The 22,356-nt window shown below is 38.7% G+C and overlaps 1 protein-coding gene across 1 annotated transcript in view; it reads left to right on the plus strand.

The window, feature by feature from the left end:
* The first annotated feature begins 1,232 nt into the window (after nt 1–1,232).
* Nucleotides 1,233–22,356, plus strand: part of LOC126237103 (inhibitor of Bruton tyrosine kinase) — a 125,950-nt gene continuing 104,826 nt past the window's right edge. The window contains exons 1-2 of the mRNA XM_049946915.1: nt 1,233–1,654; nt 10,037–10,979. Of these exons, the coding sequence (XP_049802872.1) occupies nt 10,644–10,979 (336 nt within the window). The 5' untranslated portion in view covers nt 1,233–1,654; nt 10,037–10,643. The remainder of the gene's footprint in view (nt 1,655–10,036; nt 10,980–22,356) is intronic.

The following is a 22,356-nucleotide window of genomic DNA, read 5'->3' on the forward strand; positions in this document are numbered from 1 at the left end:
GCGGCCGCCTATGATTCGAAAATATTGATTTGACACTAATGAAGCCTGTGGGGGGATGGGGGGGCACTGCAGACTCCCCCCACCGCATAACGACATATTTAGTTTCTCCCCACCCAAAAACCCCCAATTTCCCACGCTTGTCCCGTTACAGTCATTAGGCTTTTTGTGAAACTTGTGTATTTCAGTGTTTACAATACGTATTCGATGTTTTTATATCCGCCATATTGGAATTGTTGTTTATGGTCGTTTCCGCGGTATTTGTGACGTCATGGGTCAAAGCCGACGGGTAAGATCGGACGCTTCTGTATTTCCAATGAAATCTACTTCACTACTACTCTTTTGGAAATTTTCTATAGTTTTAAACTAGTAACTACATTGGTTATAAAGCATATTCTTTATTTTGAGAATATCAGCTAGACTATAACGTACAGTTGTACACTGCTCGAGCTCTAAAACAGTGAAACATACTTACATCCACCCACTGTTGCTAATATATTGTAGCACAAAATAATACACTTAATCATCCCGCTGCCCCAAGTCACTGCGTTTGATGTTATGATTAAATCTCGCCGCTGATAGCTAGTTAAATATACCACGCACGCTGTAATGTACAATACATACCTAATCCATTGTAATAGTAGATTTTTGTAACCTTCATATTGTGTCCTGGGTTACAGCAATTGTCAATACAGCTCAGAAAAGATACTATCCTCTAATTATATTTGCAACAATAGTAGCATTCTGACCAGAGATCTTATGTGAACACGACAAAACTCATTTAGAAGCAGGATAAACTGAACAATTGTTTTCTTTTATAAGTACTTGGCTCAAATTGCCAAGGAATTCACATTGGATTAACCGCTGCCGTATTATTACTGTGACTCACCTACACATTACTACTCACAGCCAATAAAAATAAAAATTCATCCCTATGCTGATGTAGGATTCGAACTCATGACCAGTGTCAACCTCAAGTTACGCTACCCAAGACTAAGGGGAGCAGGGAATACACAAGCTCAAGTGAATGATGTACTAATCTGAGATGTATTTTGTCTACTAAATAAAACGAATATAGATTACAGAAAACAAATAAATAAGAAACGGAATGGTTAACAGAGGAAATCAACATTTACAGAACTTGCGATTGCTTTCACGCCGAATTAGTGCAGAAGTCAGGAACATATATTCAGGCTGAATGAGCTGCGATATTGTAGTGCACCTGGTCGTGGCAGGGGAAAATATGACCTTGACAGACAGGCAGTAGAACTACCAACGTCAAACATTTTCTCGGAGCCAGCCGGTAGTTGTGTATAATCAGCTGAGTAGAAAGCGACATCTATCACTTTGTATTGACTCCAGTATTCGTAAAAGTGTTGTGTGTCGTGGCGGGCATTGACGTTTTCCCTTCTAGTTCGATCATACAGTTCGTTTTCTGTTGCTGGGTGCTGTTAATAGCGTAGATTGCGCAACAAGGGTGCAACATTCACAGGCACGGCTTCGAAAGTGACAAGCCGATCCAGAAGTTTATGCAACGGAGCGTTGTATCATTGACCATTTCGAAAGCTAAACTTTTTTGGGAAATAATGGCTGCTGTAACAAGTGACGTAATGTTCGTTTGTTTCATGATGAATACATATTTTTATATGTAATGAAGGTAAGGGTAGCATACGATAAAATCAGACTTATGAAAGCCTATATTTTTAGGCAGCAGTATTAATTGATATTTGTTTAGTCATTGGCTATTTTAAGCCGTTATAATTCCCTTTCAGCTATATTTGATAATCAAAGTCTGCAAATAATTGGTAAAATAAGTAGCTTTTTATTTAATAGCGGAATACTATTGATACTATGTGTTTGGTTAGTTGATGCACATTAAATATCATTCCACTGCCGAACTTGGAGGGCAACAGTCGTAGACCAATGCTTTACAATTATACATTAGCCTTCCCATGATAGGCCTACCTCCCCCAACAATTTAATTGTATCATTAGGTCCACTGTAATATTACCCACCCACCCCCCTTCCCCCATAAAAATACCTTATTATTCACACTTTATATTATGCTAGAGTTGTTTTTATATATAATGATGCAGTATAAGCTTACAGTAAACTAAAAGTGTAAACAGATTTAGGCTATATATCCTTACTACAAGTGCTGTAGGGCTCTTTGCTAATCACTGAGGTTTGATTTTTTAAACATGCACTACTGATTGTGTAGAACTGTGGTTTTTTTGCTGCAGTAATGGAACGAGCACATGTTGGTATGATAATTTTACCAGGGTTGAGTACCTGTCAGTGATGTAATATTTAATAGCGAAGTTGTTCACTAATGAGTTTCCCATTATGTTGTCAAAGTTTGTGTGCCATGCACCATGTTGATATAAATTACTTCTTTCATTGGCAACAAAATAAGGTTTTTTACTAACAGTTTTTGCTAAAGCAGAACTTGACATCAGTTTATTGATTATTGTACTTATTGTATTAAAACATTTTGTTGTTATGGACTTTTCGTCCTCAAAGTTTGATTGAATATTTTGTAGTTTTGTACTGTAGGCATACAGTTAAAGTACATTATTTACAGTTATGTATTTCTTTTAGCATTACCAAAATCAATGAAGGAACTTCAATCCTTTATCATACTTGTACTCTTTATTCAGATTTTTGTCCAGGTCATACAGCTTATAACTTATTCAATTTCAACTACAGTACCTCACGGGTTTTGTGTTACAGCCATCATCAGATACAACGCGAAGACTGTGCTGAATGTGTAGTTTCAATTGACCATTTTACCACACATGTCTCGAACAATGTTATGCCTAACCATAGGAATAAAACATGCACATCCTGCCGGTCAACTGTATACAGTGCTGAGGAATGCAACCCTTATATTTTGTAACATGAAGTTGTTGGTAGTTTGTTATAAGCTGCCTTCATAGTCCACTGAAATTTATTCTACTGAAAGAATTCTAAATGTACTGGTATAATAACATTTACTGCTGTCGTAGGACAGAATTTAATTCTGTACCTGATAGGTACACGGGCATTCAGTTGAAGTTTCTGATAATAAGTAGTGCCCTGTCTATAATTAAAAAAATTTTTTTATAGACAAGATCACATTCAAAATAGTTTATTAACCAGTTTTCACATATTGTGTATTGCACAGTCCACACAGGTTTGTCAAAAATAAAATTACAAACAGGTTTGTCACAAGTAAAAATGTACATAGCTAAAATGTATATTGTGGAACTTAGCATGTCTACATATGTAGCACTTTTTGATGATAGTCAGTTGGTAAAATCCACTATATGTAGTAAAAGTGCACATTTATGCCAATGTTTACATTTACATGATGAGTGAAACACACCTCGGAACCTTCTCACTCGAAATACATAGTGCACCTGTACTATGCACAATATGTGCAGACATGCCAAATTCCACAGCGTGCATTTTTGCTGTGTATATTTTTTCTTGTGAGAAACCTGTGTGGCATTTGTGTTCTGGTTGGTTTTGCCCTGTCTGTGCTTATTGCTTATTTTTCAAATGGGCACCTTAGTCAAGATCTCTAGCTGTATGTTGTGACAGGAAATGGAAGATTTGCAGTCTTCTGTCGGGTTTCTTCAGAAGTTAAGTGTGATTGTTGATTACTGCAAATGTTGTGTGTGTTGTAAAAACATTTGGCTAACTAATAAAATGTCTACCAGTCATTATTCAGATACATATATATTGGTGCAGTAATTTGTTGTCCTCAATATGTCAAAGGACTTTCTTTAGAGGTAAAGTGAGAGTTTGTCTATTACAGCAGCTTAACTGAAGTCATCAGTACTGCTTTGCCAACTTGCAAACTGTGTGTCCCCCTTGTAATGTAACCTAGAAGTTGGGTACACTTCAGATCAATCTGTCACCACCCCCTACATTCCAAATCCAGGATGGGTAACAGTATTATGAAAAAAATAGTTGCTGCTGCAAAAGTATGATGCCACATTCCACAACATGAAATCTTTGATACCAGTTACTTAGGTAGTGCAAATTTTTTGAGGTTCAATATTTATTTATATTTACAGTAGGCAGGTGTAATGCCGCGGTTGCCAGTTTGCAATCCTGTTTGTGTTTCAGAATTTCTGATGACATCATTGATTAAAGTCAACAGGTGGTGTCTAAGGCATCCTCTCTCTCTCTCTCTCTCTCTCTCTCTCTCTCTCTCTCTCTCTCTTCCCCCCCTCCCCCTCCCTTCTCTCTCTCTAATGAGGCAGGTAGTTGGCTTTTTGGTGAAATTTAAAAATGTGAAAGTAGTGTATTAAGAGTGTCTAAAGAGGGTCTGTAGGAACTGTCAGCTGACATTAATGAAGAAGAAATGGATGTTGATTGGGAAGAAATAGTTTAGCCACCACCAAAGTCAGTTTGATACAGCTTTGGAAGACTTTTGAGTGAGCAAGGCAGAAGACACTGATAACATTCCTTCTGAATTTTTAAGTATGCTGTGGGATGTGCCGATCAAATGATTATTCATATTAGTGTGTAGAATCTATGAAACTGGAGATAAACTATTAGAAGTTAAGAATAATTTCATTCACACAAGTCCAAGGATATCAACAGTAGATAAATGAAAGAATTATTGCAAAATCAGCTTAACACCTTATACCTCAAGTTGCTGTCAAGAATAATACATAGGAGAATGGAAAAGCAAATTGGTGATTTGTTAGATGACTAGTGGTTTTACTTTAGGAAGGTAAATGCACCAGAGAGGCAGTTCTGATGTTGCACTTGATGATGGAAAAACTGACAAACTTTCATTTGATTTGCTACTGCACTGATCAGTTTCTTACCGTCACAGCATCATTGAGGCAAACTCCTGTATTCAGGTGTTTCATAGAATGGTGGAGATAAGGAAGCTGCTCTTATTCTCACGTAATGAGATAATCTACAATTTTATATTCTCCATGTGGGTATTAGAAACAGCTGTGCCCACTGCTAGGCACTTCTCCAGGACCTTATCAGATTCATTGTGTCATTCTGTCATCTGTGCCATGAAGCCAAAGACAAGCCCTTATCTGTTCCTGTCAGATCTGTTTTGACGGACAGTACCTCATGACTTGGAAGATGGGAATGTTAATTCCATATGGAAATGAGGCAAGGATCATACTGACCCTAACAGTTATTGGACTGTAGCACTTACCAGTTCTATGTGCAGAACTTTCAAACTCATGGTCAACTGCTGCCTCGTTTGGCTCCTAAGGTCCAGAGATCATGTATGCAGTTCCCACTGCAGTTTCAGGCAGTGCCGTTTCACTCATGACAACTTAACCTAGTGGAGACAGTGATATAGGATTCATCCTTACATAGTTGGTGTGTTTTTTGACCTCAAAAAAGTATGATACCACTTGAAGGTACAACATTCATTGCTAACTTCATGAATGGGGACTATGTTGATGGCTGTCACTTCTTATCCAGTCATTTCGCAAGGAATTGCCCTTTCAGTATCGTGTTGGAGATGCCTTGTCTGATTGCTGTGTTAAGGGGTCGACGGAACTGTCAGATTCCACTTGTTGTTTTGACCCGTGACTTAAGACTGTTGTGGTGTGTGACGTCACGATGGGCGAAGTTTAGTCTGTGAGTGTCGTGTGTTTGTAGGTGTCATGTTGATGTGGTCGGTGGTCCTCTCTGGTGGTGTGTTTGGGGGGTTTCATGTTACATGGTGGTGTGGGTTTAGTTTGAGCTTGTGGTGTGTTTGTAGGTGTCATTTTGCTGTGGTGCTCTCTGGTGGTGTTCATGGGTTACGAGTTGTGTGTAGTATTGGGTTCATTTGAGTGGTAGATGTTGACTGGTTTTGTCGTGGTGCTGACTGTGTGTCTAGTGAAATATTTTGCCGTGAGTTGAAGGTGTAGTTTTTTTTTTTTTTTTATGCCTAAGTTACTGTAGTGTTTTTTTTGGTTCGCTGTGTGTGAATTTTGTATATCACTATTGTTATGTCTTTGTTTGGTCTGGATATGACCTGGAAGACTAATAGTTTTCAGTTATGGGGGCTTATGGGCGAGACTCCGTTTTCGCTTATAAAGTTCCTGCAACTTTTCAATCTTTTGGCTGAATTCGTGCGGTGTTTATTGTGTGGAGAACCTATGAGGCTTACCAAAGTTCGGAATAACGAATGGTGCTCCATACATAGTTTCCTGGTTCGAGAAATCTAGGTTGGGCAGGCGTGAGATTGTGTTGATGAGTTATCATTTTTATTAGCAATCCTCTCACAGTTTCTGTGCGCATGAGGTGGTCGTTAGTGAGCGAACAGTGCTTGACTGGTATTCTTTTTGTCGTGACGTTTGTTCTTGAATATATTAAATACAGGGGTAAGTTGAGTGGGCCTGGGGTAGTTGTGGAAATTGAAGAGTCACAGTTTGGGAGGAGAAAGTATGGGAGGGGTAGCCTGTGGTTGGTATATGGGTGTGGGGGGCTGGGTCTTCAGAATGTGTTTTTAGGGTTGTTGAGCATCGTACAAAAAGGGAGTTAGTGGGTTTGATTCAGGACTATGTAGAAGAGGGCAGTACTGTAATTTCAGATGGGTTTTCTTTTTATAGTGGGTTGGGTCTGTAGGGGTACCAGCATTTAGTAGTTAACCAGTGTCGAGTTTAAGAATTATGAGAGTGGGGCCTATACTAATACTATAGAGGGATTTTGGGGGGCTGGTAAATCTGTTACTGGGAGGGGGAAGGGGTGCTCTTTTAACCTTCAGGCTCATTTAGATGAAGAATGTCCCTGAGGGCTATTGTATTTTTAGAGTTTTTTTAAGGGCTGTCAGTAAGATGTGTAGGCCGAAGGTTGTAGATTAGTTAGGTTTGGGGGGGGGGTTGGTTAGGTTTGCAGAGGTAGGTTGGTGGGAGGTGGTCGTGGTTTTTTGATTTCGTTGTGGAGGATTTGTTTTGTTGTAGTTTTTTTTTAGTTTTTGGTTATTATTTGTTTTAAGGTCTTCGATTTTTGGAGGGGGGGGTGTAGGTGGAGGGGGTGGAAATTTTATTTGGTTGTGGTTTATGGTGTGTGTGTGTGTGTGTGTGTGTGTGTGTGTGTGTGATCTGAAAGACCTGTGGACAGATGGCTTCAAATCATTGAATATTTTAAAATGTCTCAGTGGAAAGATGTGAGGAGCTGACAGGTCCCACCTCCTGCAGTTTTACAAGGAATTCGTCGAATCGCAGTTAGATTATGGGAGGGTTGTTTATAAATCAGTCTGTATTTCATACTTAAAGATGTTACAGTGTCCACCATGAAGGTATTCGGATATTGACTGGAGCATTTTGAACCATCCCAGTTAAGTGTCTGTGTGCAGAGACTGGTGAACCGCCATGCTAGATTTGGTGGGGAGGCCCTGAAAATCAAAGTATTACCTTGGTCAAAGGCATTTATTGTAGAGGTCCACCCCAACAGTGAGTGGTTGTCCAGGAATCGACCCCATGTGACCAAGCCATTTGGGATACTTGCTACTGACTTTCCCAGGGATCTGGATATATCGTGCTTGCAAATACACAACTGTGGATGGAACAAACTGTTGCCATGGCGTCTTCAGAAGCTCAAATTGGTTTTAAGCTTTACGCAGTACAAGAAAACTTGTACTCGAGAGTTACAAAATGTACTTTCTAACTCTTTTATCCTTAAATTTTAAGTTTATACAGATGGATCCTGGCAAGTGAATGCCCTCGGTTGTTCAGCTGTTTTCCCTGACAGGGTTTTCAAGGTGCACCTCCCAGAACAATTTACAAATTGTGATGCCAGGTTATATGGCATTATGACACACTGGAGTGGATTCACGGGCATCACAGTGTAAGGTGTCTCATCAGTTCTGACTCGCTCATTGAACTACAAGCAGTCCACCAAATATATTCCATAAACAATCTGATCCAGCTCGTCTATGACTCCGTAAGTGGCTCCATCACCGTGACGAGGTGGCAATCCTTTGCTGGGTACTGGCCATATCAGGATACAGAGAAACAACATTGCCGATAAAGCAGCTATAGAACATATCGGGGCAGTGTTGTATGTCGATGTGCTGTCCCTTTGCACACTATCATTTCATTATATCTGACAGACAAATCGTGTCAGTGGGAAATTGAATGGTTGGAGGTGGCAGAAAACAAACTGGGGCCTCTCAGATCGACCGTACTGGCATGGTGAAATTCATGCCAACTGTACTGATGGAAGGAAGTTTTACTCACCAGACTACGTGTAGGGTATAGCCCTTTAGCACATGGTTTTCTCCTCTGGTGGGGCGATCCATTGTGGTGTGCCACTTTCGGTTCCGCATGTTTTGGCTATGTGCATCTTGTATACTGACAGCAGGGCAGCCCACAGTTTGGCTGGAGATCTGCCCACCATACTGGCTGATAATGATACCAGTGTGAACTCTTGGGCCTCACCTGTAAAGTGCTGGGGAAGGGAAGTGGACTTAAATATGAAGTACACCATATTTAGGAACAGCCTTTGCTCGCCGCCACTGCTGCTGCTGCTGTTGTTATATACACCTTTATTGGAAACTAATCCATAATATAAGGTGCTTTGAAATGAAACCCGGTCACTAGTGTAAAGTAATTTTAACAATTTTACTAACCCAAAAATGTAGTTATACACAGTACACATACTCACAAATAGCTGACAAAACTGTTGGCACATTTATCCCATTGTGACACTAGCCGCTCTATTTTATCCTTAAAGAAGCTAGTAGGCTGCTGTTGGCTCCAGGCCTGGACCCTGTCACACACTTCGTTGTCCGTTTCAAATCAATGTCTGCGAATAACTTGTTTCATAGGTCCAAACCCAAGAGTCACACAGTGAAAGGTCTGGATTGTATGGTGGACGTTCCAGCAGTTTCCACTGCTTGCTCTGACTCTTGCTTTCCAGTTTAAAATGATGACACCATGTTTCGTCAGCTTTGACAATATGCGACAGAAAGCCATATTCCTCCTCATGATAACTTTGCAGATGACTCAAAGACAGCACCGTTAGAGTATTGCACTGTTTGGCGATCAGTTGGTGGGGAACCCACTGCACACAAATTTTTCGATAGTTGATACATTATGGTATGGGCAGTGCCCTCGTTAATACGCAATGACAAATGGATCTCTTCAATGGCTATTCTGCAGCTGTCCAAGACTAAAGCATTCACTTCCGCAACCATTTCCAGTGTGATGACACGATGAGCCTGTCCAGGACGACCATCATCATCCAATGACTCACGCCCGTCAGCGAATCATTTGTGCCATTCCACAACACTTGAACGACTCAGACTGTACTCACCGTACACGGCCCCGTTCTGTTGATACATTTAACAGCCTCCAACTCCCTCCACCGCCAAAAATTGATCACCCCTCGTTGTTGCTGCTTACTCGCCTGCATGTTCGGTAGTGGATGATAACTTGTGTGGTCACCTTCTCTTCGGCGTGAAACCACACTGACGCTGTGCAACATCAAACGGTGTGCACGTATCCGTCTCTTTACCAATAGATGGTGCCATCATACGCGCAGTTACGTTGTGCCACCTTGTAAGGCAAAATTAGATGCACTGACCAGGTTTCATTTGAATGAACCTCATACATGTAACATCTCACTGTATATATACATGGAAATTATTAATAACTTCGAAGATAATTACATTGAAAATAATAATAAAACCTAATTTTCAGAAAAGTTATAACATTCAGTTTGTAGCTTCCCAGTAAAATTCAGAGAACTTAGAGAAGGAAACTTAGTAATGAAGCAAAGTGTGGAAAAGTTAGAACACACAATTTCTGGTGTCGCTGTATAATTTGCAGATATTGGCTTTCCCTGTGCTTCCACATCCAAACCTGAGCATAACAGTAGATCATTTGAATCCATAACATCGGCTATATCACAAACATACTTGATGTAGAATGAATGTGGCTAATTTCCCTTTTATATTACTGTTGCAGTGCTGTAAACATGAAATGGATAACTTAAATTAGTAAAAAATATAGTTTAAATGTGTTAGGAGTGTGTATTGTAAGTATGAATTGCAGAGCAGTGTTTTCTTCTGTTTCAGGAAAATCTCTTTCCTATTATGGCTGCCTAAATAAAAGTGGTGTATTTTGCCCCCTGCACCAGGGGGCACGAGTGCCTAAACACCAAGAAGTGCAAAGTGAAAAACACAACTTAATAAAAAGACTGAAGATTAATCACTGTGATTTGTATCGGAGTATTAATTGTGCTGCTGCCAATTACTATACTCCGTGCATGGCCAATCTAGTCAAGAGCTTCCCATTAAAAGTGCAATGTGAAAGGCTGTTTCAAAGCCATATGGTGCTGAATACAAATGTATATAGTTGAGGTTTTGTTAGTGTGTGAATGTGCAATAAAGTTGTACAGCAAATGATTATATTTTTGTAAACAGAAGAGACAGATGTTTGTTTGAATGAGCAAGTAATACAACATTTTATTTATTCTTGAAAAATAAGCTTCCTGTCATTAACATTTCTTTTTTTTTTTGTGGCAGTGTTACTCTCGTAAGTAAAAATATCATTATATTTGTTTGCAATAAATGTGTGGATATACGTAAGCTACGTGTTGTCTTGAAAACGTAAAAGAGGAAGCAGGGTCTGTTGGAGGTTTCTTTAAAAGATAGCAGCAGTTCCACAATTGCCTCTGTCACAATGAATAGATGTGCTTCAGAACGTGAGTGTCATGAACATTGTCGTTCACAACAACATGGAATGGAGATCTGCAGTGTTGTTACCCGTCGTCAATTGGGAGATGAATTATTGGCGGGATATCTTCAGTGGCTATGCTGCAGTTGTGGTCAAGTCAGCGACTACTTGGGTCGCACTGCTCTACATATGGCAGCATCCTGTGGCCGATATAATCTAGCAAGATGGCTATTGCAACATGCCAGTGCAAATGTGAATGTTCGTGATCTGGAGTCTGGCTATACTCCCCTTCATCGAAGTATCTTCTATGGTCAGCTGCATATTGCAAGCTTGCTTATACAGGTATGTATAGCATCTGTAGTCTTCTATACTTATGTACACTGGTTATTAAAACCTATAGCGGCAGTAGTGCTGATTCATTCTTTGACCTACAGTTTGCATTTGGGTTTAGGAGTATAGAAGCAAATAGCTAGTAAGATTCATGTTCAGTGTGTATCAATAACTTAACACCATTTGCTTGTCATCATTGTGTGTGTGTGTGTGTGTGTGTGTGTGTGTGTGTGTGTGTGTGTGTGTGTGAATTTTGCTGCATTGGACCATACAGATTTGCCAAACACAAGCAAGGCATTATACTCTGACTCATGCTGTGAAACACACCTGTATCAGCTAATCATCTCAGCTCGAAGGGCCTTAGATTGGACAAATACACTAACTGTACAACAGATCCTGCTTGACGTATTAAGTAGTCTCAAAAGTTGACAGCTGTGCTCGCATATAAACTGTTTCATTATGCTGGAACCAGAGTAAGTTAAATTCCTGGAAGCTGATTATCATAGTATTACATCCCAAATGCTAACTAAATAACCTTAGTTAGTTGTAACACTAAGTGCGAGTGATTTCACATAATTCCAGATATGACTGTACCAATTCTTAAAATGACCAGTGAGTGTAAAATAGGCCACATCTGTAAACATCACATTTTTGTTGAAAAACCCAATGCACATTTCAGCTACAAAATGGATGGTGCTGTTGCCTGCACCTGCTGAAGTTGTTAAACCCGTGAACATAGTCTTGAGTTATCTACTTAGTATTAATTCGATAGAAACTGCAAATACCAAGTATACTTGGGCAGAGTGGACCTTTAAAAAAATGAAATTTTGCTTATATCTGTTTCAGTGCTGGTAGTCAAGTTTTCAGCCACTAGAGATCATCCAGTCCTCCATTTGTAATCTGGCTGTCGACAAAATGCATGCTTTCAGCCTCTGTTCTGTACATTTTTTAGGCGATGGTTCTGAATAAAAATGGCTGTAGTGATCTTGAATTTGACCTTGAATTTAGTGGCTCAGAAAGTGAAGAATAATCTGATGTTACTTAGTTGTAGACAGAAAGTTGATGGCATTCATCAAATGACAAATAAATGCTTACATATAGTACATTATAAATGTGTACTGTGCTCCAGCCACCTCCTAAAAGTTTTTTATTTACAGGAAACCATAGTGAAATACATGGCTGGACTTCATACCTACATAGGAAGTGAATAATAACAAAGTTTCAGAATACTTTAGTCAAAGCCTAGTGCATGAGTATAAGTAAAGCAGCAATGAATCAGAAGATTGTTTTGGACACCACAAACTTTGCTATGCTTGGTTACGTTGGAGGTGGTATGCCACTATCTTCCTCTATCCTTTAAACTGACTTGTCCAGCCAGTTATAGGGGTACATACAGTTTAACATGGATTCTGAACCATGACATAACACAGCATTCTTCACGTCAGTGAATATTACTAGAGGTGAAAGAAGTCACAAGTGACAGACAAAAATCCTTTGCTTGACCGGGGGATGAACCCAAGGTCTTTGAAGTTGTAGTTGGCACTTTATCACTGACAAGGGAACATTCCCAAGTGTCAATAATCGTGAAGGAGGCCAAAATAATGCAGTACTTATTTTTTTATTTATTTATTTATTTATTTATTTTTTTTTGTTTGTGCCCAATTTCACTTTTGAGGGGTAAAACACCCCAAAAGATAATTGGGCATGTTAGGTTTGGAGGGAATATCTTTGAAACGATGATACGTAAAAATGTTTCTCATGTAAAAATTCATATGTAATCAGCATCCTTGAAAACTCTATAGGCCTAATCGAATTTTGTTATAATTTCAAATTTTGTAATATACACCATCACCATTAAATAATTTTGAAAATGAAAACTTTTGTTACAACACAAATTAAAGAAGCTTTCAAGCTGTGTACATCCGTGTGTAATAAAGATAGTTTCCGAAATACCGTTTCCGAAAAGTAAGCTGTACACATTGTGCTGTCAGGGTATTTTGAACATATCTAATTAAAGTATCTAAACATTCATTATTAGTCTATGTTATTTATTTTACTTATGTGTTTTATGTTTTAAATCGCTTTTTGAAGTTTTACAATTTTTCCTGCTTACGTGTATTTTGTTTGAAATAATGATGATCTGCAAATAAATGTTTAGACATAACGTTTTCTTACACCCTGCACATAAAATTAACAAATTTTCTGCACATAATATACACAACAGAGAATACAAAGTGAAGCAAAATTCAGCAGGATTTGATATTGTCGTGGGTGATCATCTAAATGCCCTGATTTGTATTGGGCATATTGCAGTACATCAGTAAGTTTTGGCAAAGAGAATTGATTATGTTCTACTGACAGCAGCTTTTATATTGTTCCTCAAGTAGAGATTGACATCAAAATCGTTCAAAGGAACTAGATCTAAAAATCTCACAAGGTTATTCCAACATCAAAAGCTATGTACATACCATGTCTGTACCTGTGTTGTCGAGTCCTTTCGAATCATCAGGTGAACTAGTTTCTTGTCCTCGGGTTTGACGGTAAAAATGGTTTTTTCACACTGATCACTTGCCTTTTCACAGTTTTAAAAGAAACTGATGGCGAGTTTGGATTTAGAACTCGAGAATCTCTTTTTGAAGCCCCAAATGTCCTTGTGACTGCACTGAAATCTAGCAAACAAACATCTGACCGGGTCGAAAGATATATGAAACATGTTTTCTTTCCCAGTGAGGGAGAAAAATTTGTATTATTGTTAGTTTCTTAGGGTTGCCAATGTGAAAGAACCATATAGAGCATCATACCTGATGACAAGGAACTTGTTCATTTGGTGATCCCAAAGGACTCGACGGCATAGGTGTAGTTGTGAGATGTTTATGGCTTTCAATGTTTGAAGAACCTGGTGAGAAGATTTTAATGTATAGATATGTTGAATGATTTTGATGTCCATTTACACTTGAGAAATGACATAATTAAGCTTCAGTCACCAGTACACAATCAGTTCATTTTGCCAAGGCTTACCAATATTATGAAATGTGCCTGATACAAATCAGGATATTTAGAGGGTCACCTGCAACATTTCGAAATCGTGCTGAAGTTTGTTTTATCTTGTGTTCTCCGTTGTGAGTATTATGTGAAGGAATTGTTCATTTTATGTTATGGTGTAAAAAAAGATTATGTTTTAAGCATTTATTTATAGATTATCATTACTGTAATGATTTTGTGTTGTAACAAGGAGTTGCTTATCAATTAACAAAATGCGCACATAGAAATGGAAAACTAAAAGTAAGTAAAACAATAATTTAAAATATGAAACAAATGTAAGTAAAACATGTAAATAGACTAATAAAGAATGTTTAGATATTTTAATTAAGTATGTTCAAAATACTCCTGACAGCACATTGTGTAAGCCTATTTTCCAAAAATAGTATTTCAGAAAAAAGCTTCAGTGCACATGGAGTATGTTACTTGAAAGCTTCTTTAATATATGTTTTAACAAAAGTTTTTATTTTTCAGAATTAATCCATGGTGGCAGGGTATTTCACATTTTGAATTGTTGCAAAATTAGATTATACAGTTTTAAAGAATGTGAATTACATATCAACTTTTATATGAGAAACATTTTTATATATTATCGTTTTGAAGATATTCCCACCAAACACAATATGCCAAATTACCATTAGGGGCGAGTTTCCAATTTGAGTGAAATTGGGCACAAAAAGAAAGGAAAAAAAAATTCGTATTGCATTATTTTGCCTCTCTATACACCTGCCAGGTTTCATTAAAATTGTGTTTTGACACATAGGAATGTTCCCTTGTGAGCCACTACCATACACTGGATTTTATTAATGGTGATAATCAGAAATTTCTGACCCATTATTTTGAGCTACAGAAGCTACCTTTTTATGTCTATGTAACGTCTAGGATGGAGGAGGAAAACTTCCTGATAGCACCATGTAAAGGCCCTTTTCAGGATTATGGTGAATACCTCAGCTGCAATGAAAGCAGAGGAGGTGGACTTCAGCATGGTGGAGTTGGCAAGAGAGGCTGCATGTTGTCCAAAGCTAAAGTGGAAAGATGACACAACAGTTCCACATGTTAGTGATGATGCCTTGGAAGCATCGGTTCTCAATTGTTAGTGGTAACTGGATCAGTAAAATTCCAGGCTAGCAACCTGATCTTATTTTGGAAATTCAGAGGTGACCCTGGATTTCTTGCTCTTTACAATTTGCAACTTCAAATCGTTAAGTTGGAAGTTTGCATGATGGTGGATGCACTACCATGAGTAGTAACACTGAGGAAGAATCCACCATTAAATCTTGTAATGCATTGGGACCTGGGTCTAGGGATTCTCAACCCTGTCAGCGAAGAAAACACAGAATATAATGAAATGTTTGGTAATTTTCAGAAAGTACTACTACTTTGGAGCATTAAATGTAAAGATATACAAACTTTGTCAACAAAATACAAATTTTGTCAGTGCAGGAATTGAGATTCTTAGGTTAGGATATAGTTGACACTCAACATTATAGAATTTGCAAAGGAAAACCAGCTATAAGAATAATGGAAAACTTGCTTATGTTTGGAAAGTATTTTATGTAAACCAAAAATATTTTAGACAGTATAACACATTGTAATTCAAATCATAAAGAATTTCCATGCTAACAATAAAGTGCAAAAATAAGCCACACCCATACGAGCTGCCAAGCACCTCTAAATGAAAACAACAAAAGAAACCTGCTTAAAGTAAATCAGTTTTGGGATCTTTTAGAATTTGAAATCTCGAACGTACCTGAAAATACTTCTCGGCAACTTCAAAGTGCAAGTTTGAAAGAGAAAGTAATTTAAGAGTTTTGTAGGTAAATATCCAGCATACTTAAGAACAAACAGAAACGGTGAAATACCGATCAGTAAGTGTAAAATGTTCCTGTTGAAACTGAAGACCAAATATTTTTGCAAACTACAAAGAAAAGCTAAAACTTCTATATATCCAAATCCAAATAGAAGAGAATAGCAACTGGATCACACAGCTGTACCCAAAAGGGATATTGAGAAAATTATGAATGTCGGAGATCAGAAGCAAGGAATTAGATTCAGATCATTGTCTTGCTAAGGTTAAAATATGATTTCTCCCATTTAAAACAAAAAGAAAAAAACAGAAGTTAATTGGAAACAATTAAAGTTTAGCTATTTTTACGATAGAAAATAGAGGAAAATAGAGAAGAAACTGAGACAAATAAAATGATGCTTGATGTGAATGCCAGATACAAATTAGCAAAGTAGTGGCAGAGAAAACATTAGGGCTGTCCAGGCATAAAAAGAAGGTACGTCAGACTGAGGAATGTGAAGAAGTACTAGAACAAAGAACTCAAAAATTGAGATAAAAAAAGAACCATACCTACAAAAGGAGTGCAGAAAGTAAATGAAACGTGTTGTCACAGGCTTCAGCAGCTACAGTTCTGCTGCGAAGTGGATAACACAGTGTGTGATTAAGAGGTGCAGTAACTGGAAACTTACTGAGTTGAAGTACACAGTACAGCATGATTCTTGCAGGCAAAATGTCTAAATTGCACTCATTCACAGCGAAATTTGGCCAATGTATGGACCAAATTCAATACTGAATCTTTTGGCAAGCTGAAAGAACATCTGGAGGGAGATTTCCAATGATGATGATGTTCGGACAGCAGTTCTCATATTGCTTTCTGAAATGGCTGTGACCATGAACAACAGATTTCTATCATCGAGTAATTGTTTTGTAGAACATTGTGACCATAACCAACAGAACTTAGTGACTACATTGAAAAGTAGTGTCATTATGTGTGCCAGTTTGGAGTGTACTACTGCATTTAATAAGTTACGTAGCTTGTCATAATGACCCATCAATTTCTACTTGAAGTTCCAGTGTGGAACAGTTCCAGCAGAAAAGAAAAGTACCATAAAAAATAATCTGGAAAATGAAAAGAACTTTTGGAAATTCTCATCTTTTAGAAATAAAAGAAAATTTCACGAAAGAAAACAAATTTTTTTTATGTAAGTCTGCAGGCTTTCGTGGCCGTTGTCACTGACGTTAAAATCTTCTGGGTTATTAGACCGCGTCATGTTTCTTCTAAAATTTTCGACGTTTCAACCCCTGTGCTGGGATCTTCCTCAGGATCCCAGCAGAGGGGTTGAAACGTCGAAAATTTTAGAAGAAACATGACGCGGTCTAATAACCCAGAAGATTTTAACGTCAGAAATTTTTTTTCCAAAACTTTAAACATGTGCTTAAAGGATATGAAGCTCCAAGCATTTGTTTCAAAGATGAAAATGGCAAAATAGGATTAAATAGAAAGGAAAATTTTTTGACACACACTTAAATTGTCCGTTTCCAAGAGTTAAATTAGAATTTTTGCAAACACCAGAAAGTAATTATCATTTCTCACCAATAAAGCCAGGAATTCATGAAGCCATCAACAAAAATGACAAAGCAGTTAGTGAAGACAGCAGAACTATTGAAAGAGTCAGAAGCAAAGATTGCAAGTAACCTACTGTTTGGGAAACAGAGAGAGATTCCAGAAGAGTGACAAACTGCATTAATCTACCCACTACACTGAAAGAGAAAGTAGTAAAATGTCAGCATTTACAGCAGTGTGTCACCTTTGCCAGTGACATACAAATATTATCAAAATTCTTTCGAACAGGCTTGAAGAATCTTAAGAAAACAACTGAGAATATCTTGGAGGTTTTGAAAGGGAAGATCCTACACAGAACAGATTTTTACTTAACCTGCATAATTCCCCACAAAATGTAACAAGCAAACCTATAGTAGTACCATTGATTTATAGAAAATATTTAGTTTGGTAGACACACAGTAGATAAAGTCATTTGATAATTTAAGTGTCAAAGCAAAATTAGCAAACATAATTCATGAAAAACTAAAAAATGCAATATACGAACTTGAATTTAGGGGCGAAGTATGGGAGCCATTTGAAATAAAAACTATTGTGAGTTAAGGGGATGGCTTATCACCTTTACTGTTTACACTGTTTTAGGAAAAAAAGTCTATCTGGAATTTGGAACTAAAATATCGCGAAAGTGAATCAATAATTTGAAGGAAAATAAATGTAATTAAAGTAAATTGTGCGGCTCTTGTAGATAGTTTTGCAATACTTTCAGAGAATTGACCAAAGCAGTTATGCAAATAAATCTTCTGAGTTAATAAAATGGAAAGAGCGCATCATTTGACAATATCTACAACAAGAAATGCATATAAAGGAAAAAAATAAACTAACCATGATTGTGAGACTTGAATGTTTATAAGCATGTGAAAGTTTATTGATGAACTGTAAGTTCAACAGAATAGAGATACTTGCAATAGAGATTCTTAGAAAAATAATAGGTGCAATACAAACCACAGATTGTTGAAAAATGAAAAGTAATGAGAAGACCTAGAAAAATAAGGAGAAAATATCAGAAGCAAGGTCAGAGTGAAGACTTTGGACACCTGTGCCGATAGAAGAGAACAGGGTAACGATACAATTATCCCTGTGTTTCTGGAAAGAAGAGGAACTGAAGTTGTTACGTGATCTTTGTTGATGAATACAAAGATTTAAAAAAAAAGAGACTTGAGCAAAAAATTCTATAATTAAATGAAGTTTTGATCTTGGTGAGTGAATTTAAATCATCTGTTGTGTCACTCAGTAACCATACTGGCATCCAACTGAAGATGGAAAGATGATCTATGTACGAAATTAAACATGGAAAATCCAGGATGGAATGTAGCAATATTAGAGAAGAAAAGTTGTTACTCACCATATAGCGTAGATGCTGAGTCAGGATAGGCACAACAAAAAGATTCACACAGTTATAGCTTTTGGCCATTAAGGCCGTTTGTAAGCAGCACACACACACACACACACACACACACACACACACACACACACACAACTTGCACACACATCTACAGTCTCGGATACCTGAAACCACACTGAGCAGCAGCACCAGTGCATGATGGGAGTGGCGACTAGGTGGGGGGTAACGAGGAGGCTGGGGCGAGGAGGGGGAGGGATAGTATGGTGAGGGTGGTGGACATTGAAGTGCTGCAGTTTAGATAGAAGGGAGGGGGGGGGGAGTAGCAGAAAGGAGAGAAATAAAAAGAAATTAAAAGATTGGGTGTGGTGGTGAAATGATGGCTGTGTAGTGCTGGAGTGGGAACAGGGAGGGGGCTGGATGGGTGAGGACAGTGACTAACAAAGGTTGAGACCAGGAGGGTTACGGGAACGAAGGATGTATCGCAGGGAAAGTTCCCATTTGCGCAATTCAGAAAAGCTGCTGTTGGTGGGAAGGATCCATATGGCACTGGCTGTGAAGCAGTCATTGAGATGAGGGATATCATGTTTGGCAGTGTGTTCAGCAACAGGGTGGTTCACTTGTTTTTGGGCCACAGTTTGTTGGTGGCCATTCATGCGGACAGCCAGCTTGTTGGTTGTCATGCCTACATAGAATGCAGCACAGTCGTTGCAGCTTAGCTTGTAAATCGTATGACTGGTTTCGCAAGTAGTCCTGCCTTTGATGGGATACGTGATGTTAGTGACCGGACTGGAGAAGGTGGTGGTAGGAGGATGTATGGGACAGGTCTTGCATCTAGGTCTATTATAGGGGTGTGAGCCATGAGGTAAGGAATTGGGAGCAGGGGTTGTGTAAGAATGGACGAGTATATTGTGAAAGTTCGGTGGACGGCGGAATACCACTGTAGGAGGGGTGAGAAGGATAGTGGGCAGGATATTTCTCATTTCAGGGCACAACGAGAGGTAATCGAAACCCTGGCGGAGAATGTAATTCAGTTGCTCCAGTCCCGGATGGTACCGAGTTACGTGGGGAATGCTCCTCTGTGGCCGGACTGTGGGACTTTGGGAGGTGGTGGGAGACTGGAAAGATAAGGCACGGGAGATGTTTTTGTACAAGGGTGGGAGGATAATTACGGTCAGTGAAGGCTTCAGTGAGATGCTCAGTAAATTTTGAGGGGGACTGCTCATCACTGCAGATGTGACGACCACGGGTGGCTAGGCTGTACGGAAGGGACTTCTTGGTATGGAATGGGTGGCAGCTGTCGAAGTGGAGGTATTGCTGGTGGTTAGTTGGTTTGATATGGGCAGAGGTAGTAATGTAGCCTTCTCTGAGGTGGAGGCTAATGTCTATGAAGGTGGCTTGTAGGGTTGAGTAGGACCAGGTGAATCAAATGGGGGAGAAGTTGTTGAGTTTCTGGAGGAATATAAATAAGGTGTCCTCACCTTCAGTGCAGGTACAAAGATGTCATCAATGAATCTGAACCAGGTGAGGGATTTAGGAGTCTGGGTTTCTAGGAAGGGTTCCTCTAGGTGGCCCATGAATAGTTTGGCATAGGATGGTGCTATGCGGATGTCAATAGCTGTACCCCCAATTTGTTTGTAGGTAATGCCTTCATAGGAGAAGTAATTGTGGAGGATGTAGTTGGTCATTGCGACTAGGAAGGAGGTTGTTGGTTTGGAATCCATAGGGTGTCTAGAAAGGTAGTGTTCAATAGCAGTAAGGCCATGGGCATTAGGAATGTTAGTGTACTGGGAGGTGGCATCAACAGTGGCGAGCAGGGCACCGTGTCATAAAGGGACAGGAACTGTGGAGAGTCGGTGGAGGAAATGGTTGGTATCTTTTATATGGGATTGGGCCACAATAACTGGCCACAATGGGTTTTCCTGTAGCAACTTTCCTTCTCTAATATACAGAATTAGATATTCCAAATTTATTTCACTGTAGACGATTGTGATATGGCTCCTAGTTTCAACCACCACATGAGCAGCCGAATTATAGATTATTTATGTGATTATGGAACAGAAAATCACCTAAACTTGCTCAACTGTGGAAAGGCACCTTGACTGCATGAGACATCTGAAGATTTTAGAGAGGTTATGTAAAAGAACTTGCTTCCCTTGTAGCAGTAGTAGTTTATCATAGGTGACAGCAACAATGCAGAGTATCTGGCGATTGGAAAAAAGTGCAGATCATTCTCATTATTAAGGAGCAGTGGACAGATGCCCAAAATTAAGGCCTATATTGCTGAAAAACCGTTTGCTATAGAATTATGGGAACGAAAATTTCCTCTAAAATTCAATTTTGTGATTGGATTCTGAACTTCCTTGCAGGTGGAACTCAGCATGTTGTTCACAGTGGAACAAAATGGACTGATATAAAGGTAATTTTATGAATATCCTAAAGAAGTTGGATAGGGCTATTCCTGTTTATGATATATGGTAGAACATCACTAATCCAATCCCTAGGCCGGCCGAAGTGGCCGTGCGGTTAAAGGCGCTGCAGTCTGGAACCGCAAGACCGCTGCGGTCGCAGGTTCGAATCCCGCCTCGGGCATGGATGTTTGTGATGTCCTTAGGTTAGTTAGGTTTAACTAGTTCTAAGTTCTAGGGGACTAATGACCTCAGCAGTTGAGTCCCATAGTGCTCAGAGCCATTCGAAGCCATTCCAATCCCTAAGCGATCAGGACCATAGTCCTAATGCAGAAGAGGTCAGATTATCAGACGAACATGTTATTGGCCCATAACATCACATTGCAGTGCAGCACAACTTTCATTTCCAACTGGGTGTACTGTCTGCAATATTGTTCCATGTTAAAACAGTAACAAAACAAAATGTCGATACTTTAAAACATTTTACACAAACATGTAATGTACAGTTGTGCCTGTACCGTAAAATACACCTGTATCGTACAATAAGATTTTGTTACGGTGGATGAAAGTTTAACAACTGCTCGTACCTTATTATGGTACTGCATTGAGAAACAGCTGATTTGCACTTAACTGTTACAAATGTGAGAAATTGCACACTAAAAAATGTTTTCTTCTTAAGCAGGATGAAAACAGTGTCTAATGTTAATTTTGCTGCAATGTAGCACCATTTTTTACTTCACAAAATGTTTATAGGCATAGACTTACAGCTTTCTTTATTGCATTGAAGGGCATTTTTAGCATCAATATGATACAGTTTGCAAATCCCTCAAAATCACTGGAGTGTCTATGACTTGACCTTCATCACTTATTACATGGGCTGTTTCATCTTCTCTTCACTCATTTCTTTTGACGTTTCATCTTTATTTTCCTTTTTGGCTACAGTTTGTGCCAAGATCTTTCAACTATTGATGCCAGAAATTAGATACGTCTTTTATATTTATTGATTTTATTGCCTGAATCAAGCTGTTGCCTTCTTGTGCCCTCTCTAAAGTTGATCCAGTGTATTTTCCAAGATACTGCATTTTCAGTCACTTGACGACCCCATGGTCCTTGGGTTGGATCAGACATATTACATTGGCAGAAAGAAATAAAGCATTTATTTACATATATCAGGTTTATATTCAGATGGGTGATAA

The sequence above is a fragment of the Schistocerca nitens genome, chromosome 2 (assembly GCF_023898315.1).
Source record: "Schistocerca nitens isolate TAMUIC-IGC-003100 chromosome 2, iqSchNite1.1, whole genome shotgun sequence".
Classification (NCBI taxonomy): Eukaryota; Metazoa; Arthropoda; class Insecta; order Orthoptera; family Acrididae; genus Schistocerca; species Schistocerca nitens.